Source organism: Chanodichthys erythropterus, chromosome 12 (assembly GCF_024489055.1).
Source record: "Chanodichthys erythropterus isolate Z2021 chromosome 12, ASM2448905v1, whole genome shotgun sequence".
Taxonomy (NCBI): domain Eukaryota; kingdom Metazoa; phylum Chordata; class Actinopteri; order Cypriniformes; family Xenocyprididae; genus Chanodichthys; species Chanodichthys erythropterus.
The window spans coordinates 3,773,333-3,786,050 of record NC_090232.1 but is presented as its reverse complement, the minus strand read 5'-3'; the positions used below and the strand labels follow the sequence as shown (position 1 = coordinate 3,786,050).

At 42.7% G+C, this 12,718-nt stretch overlaps 1 protein-coding gene across 3 annotated transcripts in view; it reads left to right on the top strand.

Annotated features, from left to right (window-relative positions):
- Positions 1-12,718, top strand: part of LOC137032937 (receptor tyrosine-protein kinase erbB-4-like) — a 231,435-nt gene that overhangs the window by 155,303 nt on the left and 63,414 nt on the right. For all 3 annotated transcript variants that reach the window (XM_067404966.1, XM_067404965.1, XM_067404967.1), the window contains one exon: positions 6,245-6,431. In XM_067404966.1, coding sequence (XP_067261067.1) covers positions 6,245-6,431 — 187 coding nt within the window. The remainder of the gene's footprint in view (positions 1-6,244; positions 6,432-12,718) is intronic.

The following is a 12,718-nucleotide window of genomic DNA, read 5'->3' as shown; positions in this document are numbered from 1 at the left end:
TAGAAAGCCACACTTTTTGACCCACGACGTATACGGGAGGCTTCGACCGGTGGCGATCAGCCTTAGCCTTGGTGCGCGCCCCCACTTGGAGAAGAGTCTCACGGGCTCTCGTCCAAGTGCGGTGACACCTCTGGACGAAGGCGTGAGCGGAGGGGACCGCGACTTCGGATTCCAGACTGGGAAAAATAGGTGGCTGGTAACCTAAACTACATTCAAATGGTGAGAGGCCCGTGGAAGACACTGGTAACGAATTATGTGCGTACTCAATCATAGAGAGTTGCTGGCTCCAGGAGGAAGGATTCTTGGAAACCATACATCGCAACATTCTTTCCAAATCTTGGTTAGCTCTCTCGGTTTGACCATTGGACTGGGGATGGAACCCAGAAGAAAGACTAACAGTCGCCCCCAGCAACTTACAAAACTCTTGCCAAAATTTGGACACAAATTGGGGCCCCCTGTCAGAGACCACATCCATCGGGAGGCCATGTAACCGAAAGACGTGATCAACGACAGTTACCGCTGTCTCCTTAGCAGAGGGTAATTTAGGTAAAGGGATGAAATGCGCCGCCTTCGAGAACCGGTCCACCACGGTCAAAACAACCGTGTTCCCCTGGGAGGGTGGGAGGGCGGTGACAAAATCTAGCGCGATGTGGGACCAGGGTCTCGAAGGGACAGACAGCGGTTGGAGCAACCCATCTGGGGGACGATTGGAGGTCTTACCAGTGGCACAAATCGCGCAAGCCAAAACAAAACGGCGAATGTCACGAGCCATGGCAGGCCACCAGAATCGTTGCTTGACCAAAAAACCGGTGCGATTAACCCCTGGATGACAGGCTACGTTGGAACAATGCCCCCACTTGATAACACTGGACCTTAACCTCTCCGGCACAAATAAACGGTTCGGTGGGCATCCGGGCGGAGGCGTTACCCCTTCTAAGGCCGACTTGACCTTCGATTCGACCTCCCATGTCAGAGTGGAGACCACTAATGTCTCAGGAAGAATACACTCGGGAGTAGACGGGCGTTCGGAAGGATCAAAAATACGAGAAAGAGAATCGGGTTTGATGTTTTTAGAACCCGGGCGGTACGAGAGAGAAAAATCAAAACGTCCGAAAAAAAGTGCCCACCGAGCTTGCCTGGAGTTTAGTCTTTTAGCCGTTCTGATATACTCTAAGTTCTTATGGTCAGTCCAAACAATGAAAGGTACCCCCGAACCCTCCAACCAATGACGCCATTCTTCCAACGCTAACTTGACTGCCAGCAACTCTCTGTTACCAATGTCATAATTGCGTTCGGCTGGAGATAAACGATGAGAAAAAAACGCGCAGGGGTGGATCTTCTCGTCTGAAGGAGATCGCTGGGATAGAACTGCACCTACCCCCACCTCTGACGCATCGACCTCCACCACGAACTGACGTGAAGGATCAGGGGCAATGAGGATGGGACCCGAAACAAAGCGGTCTTTCAGTTTGGCGAATGCAGCCTCAGCTGCATCGGACCACCTGAACGCCGTTCTGGGGGAGGTCAAGGCTGTCAGAGGCGCGGCTAGTTGGCTGAAGTTGCGAATGAACCGCCGGTAAAAATTAGCGAAGCCCAGAAACCTCTGTAGGGCCTTACGGGAATCCGGGCTTGGCCAATCCACCACAGCCTTAACCTTGTCAGGATCCATGCGAATTCCCTCAGACGAGACGATGTACCCTAGGAAAGAAACAGACTGTGCATGAAAATCGCATTTCTCCGCCTTGACAAAAAGCCCATTCTCTAGCAGCCGCTGAAGCACTCGTCGGACGTGTTGAACATGTTCCTGGAGAGACGAGGAGAAAATCAATATGTCGTCCAGGTAGACATATATGAACTGGTCTACCATGTCTCTCAACACGTCATTGACGAGTGCCTGGAAGACCGCCGGGGAGTTGGAAAGTCCGAAGGGCATGACCAAGTATTCAAAGTGCCCCCTGGGGGTGTTAAAAGTGGTCTTCCACTCATCCCCCTCCCTAATGCGGACCAAATGATAAGCGTTCCTTAAATCCAATTTCGTGAAGACGGACGCTCCTTGCAACCTCTCGAAGGCTGAAGACATCAACGGCAAAGGATAAGTATTCTTTACCGTGATGTTATTCAACCCCCGGTAATCAATGCAAGGTCGCAAGGAACCATCCTTCTTTCCAACAAAAAAGAACCCCGCCCCCGCCGGAGAAGAGGAAGGGCGAATGAACTTAGCTGCTAGAGAATCAGAAATATATTTCTCCATGGCCTCCCTCTCGGGAACGGACAGAGAGTACAACTTGCCTTTAGGCGGAGACTTACCGGGAACTAAATCTATAGCACAGTCATAGGGACGATGCGGAGGAAGAGAAGCAGCTCGGGACTTACTGAACACTTCCTTCAGGTCTAGATACTCCGCGGGCACGTTTGACAGATCCGCAGCCTTTTCCTGTAACACAGAAGCAGACACAGAAGAACAAGCAGACACAAGACAAGACTTATGACACTGAGTGCTCCATTCCAAGACAGTGTGCTGACGCCAGTCCACCTTGGGGTTGTGTTGTGTGAGCCAGGGATGTCCGAGAACAATGGGGGCCAGGGGTGAATCCATGAGAAGGAATGGAATAGACTCAGTATGATTGCCAGAAGTGATGAGGGTAATGGATGTGGTGGTGAGTGTTATGTTGGGTAGATCCTGGCCATTGAGAGCGTTGACGGAAATCTGTCTCGTGAGAGGAATGATGGGTAACTGAAAGCGATGTGCAAACTGTGTGTCCATGAAATTACCTTCAGCCCCCGAATCCAGTAGAGCGTGACAGGTGAGCGTGTGTGTGGCCCACCTCAGTCTAACCGGGAGAAGAGTGGATGGTGAGGACTTTTCAGCGGAGATCCCACCCGATAGTAGCCTCAACGTTACTACCGGGCTCGATCTTTTACCGGGCAGTTGTTCAAGAAGTGCCCAGCCCCTCCACAGTAAATGCACAGTCCTTGGGATCTCCGCCGCTCTCTCTCCTCCCGGGAAAGCCGAGCTCTCCCCACCTGCATGGGTTCCGGATCGAAAGCGGGACCGACCGTGTCTCTGTTGTTGACTCCTCGAGCCTCTGCACCCCGGGATGCGAAGACGGAACGAGGAAGATTCTCCAGACGGTTGATACGGGCATCCACCCGTAGTGCAAGATCAATCAGTCCATTAAGACTCTGAGGTAAATCCAAAACGTAGATCTCCTTTTGTACACGGTCGGCCAACCCATGCAGGAAGACGTCCCACTGCGCCTCCTCGTTCCAGTTGCACTCCGCCGCCAGTGTTCGGAACTCGATGGAATAATCCGCTACCGTGCGATCTCCTTGCTTGAGTCCCGTCAAACGTCGGGCTGCGTCCTTTCCTGTGACCGCACGGTCAAACACTCTCTTCATTTCGGCGGCAAGTGTCTGGAACGAGGAACAGCAAGGATCTTGATTCTCCCACACCGCCGTTCCCCACAAAGCTGCCTGCCCGGTGAGCAAGGTTAACACAAACGCCACCTTGGACTCCTCCCTTTCGAAGGTGCGTGGCTGCAGAGAAAAATACAGTGAACACTTGTTCAGAAAGGCTCTGCAAAAACTCGGCTCACCGGCATATGTCTGAGGTGTAGGTAAGCGTGGTTCAGGTTGATCTCCTTGCGGGGGTTGTGGTGGGGGAACGGGCAGTGTGGGCGGCGCAGCGGGACCTCGAAGTTCTTGTAGCTGTTGGGAGAGCTCGGACACCTGTGTCACCAATGCCTGCACGGCGCGTCCGGTAGAGGAAATGCTCTCCTGCTGTTGATCCATCCGTGCAATGCTGTGGTTGATAAACTCCGTTAATGCTGCTGAACTTGCTGCATCCATGTTGTTGGTCAGATCGTTCTGTTACGGGAAATAACGAGGGATGCAAGTGCAAGTCAAAATATCTCATTTATTTGAGCTTCACGCCAGAAAGTCAGATGACAAACACACAGACAGCAGGAGAGCGGCGACACAGGGACCTTGGTGGACCGCGGTGAGATGATCGTGGTGAAGTCCGTGGGAGTGAATCAGAAGTGAAGAATCCAACGATGAAACAGTAATCCAGAGTGAAGACACGACGAAACAACTCCAAATGGAAGCACACACGAGGAAACCAGGAAACAGAACAGGGAACTCCAACAACGATCTGACAAACACGAGACGAAAGACAAGGAAATAAATAGGCAGTCCAGATTGAACACAGCTGCCGCTGATCTGCAATCAGCGGCGACGCCCACATGAAACAATTAACGTGACAGCACAACATAAACACAGACCACAGAACGAGACTGCGGATCTTCAACCGTGACAACAGTATTATCATAGTAGAGTGATTGCATCCAGTGGAAATTACCATTATGTATGTCCAAAAGCTGTTTCTAATAGGTTACCATGGCATAGAAATAGAAAGAAAGTATTTTGAAGAATGTTGGTATCCATACAGTTTCAGTTCCCATTGTCCTCCAATTTAATGGACAGAAAATACAATGGAAGTCAACGGGAACTGAAACACTTTGGTTACCAACATTCTTCAGAATGTTTATTTTATGTTCCACTGAAGAAAGAAAGTCATACGAGTTTGGAGCGTCATGAGGGTGAGTAAATGACGGCAGAATTTTGCTTTAAACGTTTAGCAGGCATTTTATAAAATGACTGACCAATTAGCATCTAGCATTTAAAGGGGTGATGAACTGCGTTGTTTTAATGTTAATGTTATCATAATGTTTACATCAAAAATTGTCATAATTTAGAAATAAAAGGCATTTTTCCTACCCTGTTGATTATAGCATTACATTTATATCTATGGCGTTATATTTAGATCATGGCATGAAAGGTTGCAGTGATGAACATGTAGTTGATCACAGACATGTTGTTGAGCTCATGAAAGCAGTGATCTCGTCATTCCAACTCAATTTCTGCACACTAACAAATGCTTTCATCATAACTAACAGTGCAAACATGATGTAACTAAGAGATTTGTTGAATAAAACAGGAGTTTTGGTGCGAGTCCAGAACTGATAAACTCACGCTGTTTGATTGACAGCTCCAGCGATTGTAACGTTTTCTATGTATAATTTAGTCCCCATTTAAATAACAGATTATTTTTATCCTACTAAGAGAAAAAACATTAAGTTGACCTTTTAGTCACTGGTTTGATTTATTGACAGACAAAGAACATCTGACTGCACATGAATCATTAATATCAGATCAGGCATTAGAATGAACACAGTTACTGACATGTTGTTGCATTACTGTCGAGTCCATATCGTAAAAGTCTGTTTGCAAAGCCTGCAACGAAATGCGATTGATTTACCAAAGAATCCACAGTTAAAATGTACTGAATACAAATAAATAAACCTCAACTGAGACATTCACATGGTTGAAAATAAATAACCATATTCCTAGCATTAGGATCCTTTGAAAGGTAATGTTATTTTAGTCCTGTATCGCTCTTCTCTCCTCCTCATCTCACTATCATGGCAGTGGGCGGGGCTAACGCTGCAATGATGAAGTAGGAGTCTGCAGAGATGGCGTTTCACCATAGGCACATTCTGGGTTCAGTCATTTGCTGGGTCTGGTGTCAATAAAAGCTTTTATTGGACTAACAAGGAAGTTTTCAGTTCTGAAACTTACAGGATATTCTTATAGTACGAAAAGTTGATTTTTCAATTAATGACCTCTTTAAGACTGCAGTGTAATAATGATCTCTAGCAGTGGTCTTCCAGGGCACGTGACTGTCAGGTGTCAGCTGTCACCGTGTGCTTGGTCAGCTCTTCAGATGGATTTCTCTGACGACAGCAGCAGTATGCGTGTGTCCGATCAGTACAGCTATATCACATTCACTTCTTCTGCATGAAATAGACCTGTCCTCTGTGCCTGCTAATGATACGCAGTATGAAACCGTGATTGGATGTCAACATGATTGATGTGGGTGTGGAGAGGGAGGGTCCAGTGCTCTCTTGGGCCATTATCTCTTCAAATTATATGAAGGCTGTCTCGTTAGTCGTCCTTTTGGTGATGCTCAATTGCCGTGATGACCGAGGACATCGAGTCTTTGTGGAACCGAAAGTAGAGGACAAATCTTTGCCTAAAGAGATTCAGTGAGACCGATATGAATAAATTCAGAGATCTCAGCAAGCACACTTTTAGCCATATTTCACAAAATGGACTAATTAAATTCCACATATTTTGCTTAAATCGTGTCTAACAGAAAATATTTGTATGTGTATCTCCACAGTCTATCCGTGAGGTGACGGGTTATGTGTTGGTGGCTCTGAACCAGTTCGACTTTCTTCCTCTGGAGAACCTGCGGATCATCCGTGGCACTAAACTGTATGAAGGACGCTACGCCCTGTCCATCTTTCTCAACTACAGACGAGATGGACACTTCGGCCTTAGACAACTCGGCCTCAAGAACCTGACAGGTACAGTATATCTGTCTGTCTATGGGCCTATCTCTCTCTCTCTCTCTCTCTCTCTCTCTCTATATATATATATATATATATATTATATATATATACAAACCCTATTCCAAAAAAGTTGGGACACTGTACAAATTGTAAATAAAAAAGGAATGCAATAATTTAAAAATCTCATAAACTTATATTTTATTCACAATAGAATATAGATAACATATCAAATGTTGAAAGTGAGATTTTTGAAATGTCATGCCAAATATTGGCTCATTTTGGATTTCATGAGAGCTACACATTCCAAAAAAGTTGGGACAGGTAGCAATAAGAGGCCGGAAAAGATAAATGTGCATATAAGGAACAACTGTAGGACCAATTTGCAATTTATTAGGTCAACTGGCAACATGATTGGGTATAAAAAGAGCCTCTCAGAGTGGCAGTGTCTCTCAGAAGTCAAGATGGGCAGAGGATCACCAATTCCCCCAATGCTGCGGTGAAAAATAGTGGAGCAATATCACAATATCAGAAAGGAGTTTCTCCGAGAAAAATTGCAAAGAGTTTGAAGTTATCATCATCTACAGTGCATAATATCATCCAAAGATTCAGAGAATCTGGAACAATCTCTGTGCGTAAGGGTCAAGGCCGGAAAACCATACTGGATGCCCGTGATCTTCGGGCCCTTAGACGGCACTGCATCACATACAGGAATGCTACTGTAATGGAAATCACAACATGGGCTCAGGAATACTTCCAGAAAACATTGTTGGTGAACACAATCCACCGTGTCATTCACCGTTGCCGGCTAAAACTTTATAGGTCAAAATAGAAGCCATATCTAAACATGATCCAGAAGCGCAGGCGTTTTCTCTGGGCCAAGGCTCATTTAAAATGGACTGTGGCAAAGTGGAAAACTGTTCTGTGGTCAGACGAATCAAAATTTTAAGTTCTTTTTGGAAAACTGGGACGCCATGTCATCCGGACTAAAGAGGACAAGGACAACCCAAGTTGTTAACAGCGCTCAGTTCAGAAGCCTGCATCTCTGATGGTATGGGGTTGCATGAGTGCGTGTGGCATGGGCAGCTTACACATCTGGAAAGGCACCATCAATGCTGAAAGGTATATCCAAGTTCTAGAACAAGATATGCTCCCATCTAGACGTCGTCTCTTTCAGGGAAGACCTTGCATTTTCCAACATGACAATGCCAGACCACATACTGCATCAATAACAACATCATGGCTGCGCAGAAGAAGGATTCGGGTACTGAAATGGCCAGACTGCAGTCCAGATCTTTCACCCATAGAAAACATTTGGCGCATCATAAAGAGGAAGATGCGACAAAGAAGACCTAAGACTAGTATTAGACAAGAATGGGACAACATTCCTATTCCTAAACTTGAGCAACTTGTCTCCTCAGTCCCCAGATGTTTGCAGACTGTTATAAAAAGAAGAGGGGATGCCACACAGTGGTAAACATGGCCTTGTCCCAACTTTTTTGAGATGTGTTGATGCCATGAAATTTAAAATCAACTTATTTTTCCCTTAAAATGATACATTTTCTCAGTTTAAACATTTGATATGTCATCTATGTTGTATTCTGAATAAAATATTGAAATTTGAAACTTCCACATCATTGCATTCTGTTTTTATTCACAATTTGTACAGTGTCCCAGGTTTGTAAAAACCTGAGGGTGAGTAAATGATGACAGATTTTTTTCCTTTTTGGGTGAACTATCCCTTTAAGCACTGTTCCACGGGTGCATGAAACCATGATTACACTAATTTTTCTCTAGTAGAAAGACAACTTTGTTGCTTCTAGTCTCCCCTCTTTACTGAATGATGGCAATTTAATCACACCAGCTGTAATTATCTCTGGAATTAAATCTACATTAATTACCAAATAAGGTTGTTTGTCATATTTTAGAGTGGAACTTCAAGCTTTTCTTGAGAGTCATCAGAAACATTATGTAGAAGAGGCTATACATAACCCTTTGACTCCTTCACAAAGGACGTGCTTGATTCGATGCTTAAGCTGCATAATAGCTGCTGTGTGTCAGAATGTTGCTGTAGGCAAAATGATTTTTTAACTTCCTCCCCTACACACACACACACACACACACACACACACAGAGAGTACTTCTAAGTATGTGTTCCCATGCCCACGGCCCTTTTGTTGACCCAAAGGGGTTAAGGATGAGAGAAATAAAGAGAGACAGCCATCAGTATGCCCAACAGAAATGACAACTGCCCAGCTATAATGCCTTTTTTATAGACTCTTGATCTGCCAACAATGGCATCAACTTGTTAGTAACATTAACAAACATTAAATATTATGTATATACAGATGCAACTTTGATTCAGAAAATTATTACCAGGTTTACCATCATTGCAGAGTGTTTCTTGATAGTAATTACGACTGAATGAGAAAAGAAAAAGTAGTATGGATAGGTCTGTAATTCCTAGTGTAATGCTTATAGTGGTAACTTTTCCTTCTAATATAAATTTGCTTAGAATTATTCCATTACTCCAGGCCCGCAGTGTTCCAGGTAAAGAGATGAAAGCATGCATCATCCTTCTTGAGACACAGCAGCACACTGGTGCTTAATGGATGCTTTGATATAAAGTAAAGTTGTTGTCATCATCTCATGTTCTTACTCTCCTGTACTGATGGCAAGTAGCTTTCATATATGTGGTCACTTCAGCACAAATATAACTGTTTACTTCACTCTATCAAAATAAATCAAGCAAATCATAAGGTGGTCCTTTTCTGGAAAATTCACTTTTACATGGTGTTTGCATATAAATGTGCATTAGCAGTGTACACAACCACCCTATAATGGTAAAAACCCACCCACTCCTTTTCTTTTCTTTTTTTTTTTTAAATCCCCATAAAACCTCAACAGTCTCATAGGACAAGTAAAGTTTTGGCCATCATTTGGACAGGGTCCGCTAAAACAGGCTTGTACTAATAGTGGATAAAAGCAAGATGACAACATAAGTTATAACCATAATCAAACTAAACCTGTTCTATCTCCATGCAGCATATTTTCTCTGGCTCTGTAGGCATCATTGTCTGACTCCGGTATGAACACATAAGGCTGAACACCGCAAGTTTCTGACATTTTCAGTGCGTGAGATTGTCCTGTTTTCTTGTTGCATGAGCTCTTGAAGCTCCGCCCTCTTTTAGGGGCCCAGGAGCAGCAGCTTATTTGCATTTAAAGGGACACACACAAAAACAGTATGTTTTTGATCACCCCCCAAAAGTTGCCATTTTAACATGCTATAAAAAATGATCTGTGGGGTATTTTGAGCTAAAACTTCCCATACACACTCTGGGGACACCAGAGACTTATATTACAACTTGTAAAAAGGGGCATAATAGGTCCGGGTTTGAAATTGTTTGTATGTCATAAGAAAGAAACGTCAGAGAAACAGAGCACAGCTTTGTAGGAAACCGATTTCCTGGATGACTGGTCAGCTCTACAGTGTTTTCAAGATCAGTGGTCGCTATTCAGAAATATTTGACCGTGCAATGAAGTCAAGTATTAAGTATTCCAGAGGTCTGTGTAATAATTTATGACATTTACCCAAGAAAACAATGAAGAAGAGGAAGTATTCCATTCCTCCATGCCAGTATTTGCAGACTGTCTGGTGAACTGACAGCTCTGACCACACACTGCTGTCATGCCAGCGGGTCGCAGTATGTACCATGAAAAGCAATTAGGCCAGAACTGTTAATGCATACAGATTAGAGCCCATATCAGATCATCTGATCCAGCCTGAATAATGGTGATAAAATCCTCATTTCTGAGAACAGCAGAATGTAGATGGTTATGGCCTTTTTCGTGCATTTCATAATTAAAGAATATCACAAGCTGGATTCAAAATATATGTAGTCTGAGGTTCAATACCTATAGTATCTATGACTGATTATCGTGAAATGATTAGCAGGTTAGACATAGAAATACTGACAGAGAGAGAGTACAATTTGTATGTTTACCAAAGCTAAAATCTTGACATTTATGAAGCACACATATCCACAGGCTTTAGTTTTGTGCTCTTCTGTGTTGTTGTTGTCTATGTGAAAGCATGCCAAGCAGCTGAGCGCAGTCTAAAGAGAACATGTAATTTCTCTCTCCATCTGCTGGCTATGTGTAAACCCAAATGTTTGGTAAACAGCAGCGGCATTAGATCAGTCCTCATCACATTAAATGATGCATTTCTCAAATCAGGACCTCCTCATGCATCAGCACGTATAGAATATAAAAGAGGAATGCATTGAAATGCATTCAGGATTTATATGATTTCCATTACAGCTCTTTTAACGTACAAAAAACACTCCGATATAGTATAAATCCCTTAAATTGCCTCTATTTTGATATTTTAACGATTCCTAAGTAGTATTGTAGTCTACTACAATAGGTTTACATGCATCCAAGGACAAAAACACTTTAATTTTCTCAAAATATTGCAGCTTCAGCTCTATTCTCACAGTCTGAAATGGTTCTGAGAGCCTACTCTGCTCTGATTGGTCAGAAGGACCAGTCTGTTGTGATTGGTTGACCGCTTACAGCGTGTGTCTAAAACCAAATGTCCATTACCATATCTGAATTTCAGCACTCGTACACACAGATAGGAACAGTAACGATGGCATTGTTTTTACCGTATTAATTCGAGCCCGAGTCCTCATCTCTAGAAGTGCATTCAAAGTGTGCTTGGTCTCACAGCACAGAAAACAGCATCTTCTCAACCAACCAAACTCTTCTAGTCTCAACTACAACTACAGTGTTTGATGTTAGACGTTGTTCACTCATCTATATGCATGTTTGATTAAATGTAATCTCTTAGTGTAAATCCCCACACACACCTTTACCCATCAGTGAAGCTCATGTTTTCTCAGGTTTCATCCTTCCACTAGGTAATGCTGCTCATATACCCCCCTCAGGTCAAGGTGGAGGTCACTCTAGTCCTCTTTACCCTGAAGTCATTTTAGTGTTGTTGTCTGGATTGTGTTGTCATTGTGTATTTGCAGTGCTACATAATGATTGCTTTTGAGCGAAAATATTCGTTATATAAACACAAACTTTTCCACACATCTAGCATGTGAACAAAGGGGAAGATTTAATCAATTGCATGTTTATTATTATTATTATTATTGTTGTTGTTGTTGTTGTTGTTGGTTGCATTATCATTTTTGATGCACATGATGCTTAACATGCATCTGAATTAACAATGAAGTAAAAAATGGTTAATTACACAAAAATCAAGCAAATAAAAATGCATTTTATTTTATTTTTATGTTATTTAAATCTATTTAAGTTAAACTTATTTTGTCCTATCAACATGCATGGTTCTTTTAAATAGAGAAGTCTGCTTTTCAAAAAATTATTTTTGTTTAAAATGATTATTATTTTTAATCATATTAATTCAATAATTAAAAAAAAAAAAAAAAGGAAAAAAAATGACTTCTGAAATTGTGCAGATTTTATTTAGCTGTCACTCTCCACTTGTACATTGCATGGCAGTTAAAACCAACACTATCTATTTTTTATTTATTTTTACCTAAATGACCATGCAATCGCAATTGCCCAAGGCAATGCTGACATATCTGTCTGTTATCACAGAGAATAGATTTTAATGTTGTTTTAGCGGCATAACCCTGATAGGCTCTTGTTTGGATTTATCTTTGGATTTATTATATCTCTCTTCATCATCGTGTTCGTATCTGATTGTTTACACAGCGTGTGTGACTGTTAGCAGATCAATGGCACAAGACCAAATTCTATATGGGTGTCATACAGCTTGACTATTTCTAAAAACAAACAGTACGTGAAATATTAGAAACATCTTGCTTTCAAGGCCCTTCAGACTGTGTTTGGGCACCTACATGAACTTTAAAAACCTGATCTGAATTTTAAAATGTGCAAGTCAGCCAAGGCTAGCCCGGTAACATCTTGCCATCTAACGTCTTGACATGTACAGGAGGTTGGCAGGGGTTTGCAGTAAATATTCAATATTTTAATATACTCTCTGTCTATGAAGTTCCTGGCAGCTCCTGAATCAATAGGAACGTGATGTGCTGCTATTAGAAATGTGGACATTGACAGTTATTTGGCACTAGGGAACATTTCACTACAAATGTCTTTGGAGGGATAGAGCTATGGGGAGCCGGACTAGAATTATGAAAGTAATACCCAGTCAGATATTGGTTAAAACCAAAAGGTAAATCATCTAATGTAATGGAAAAAAGGTTGATATTTATAGATTCCATTTTTGTCACTGATGACATTGTTTTTGATAT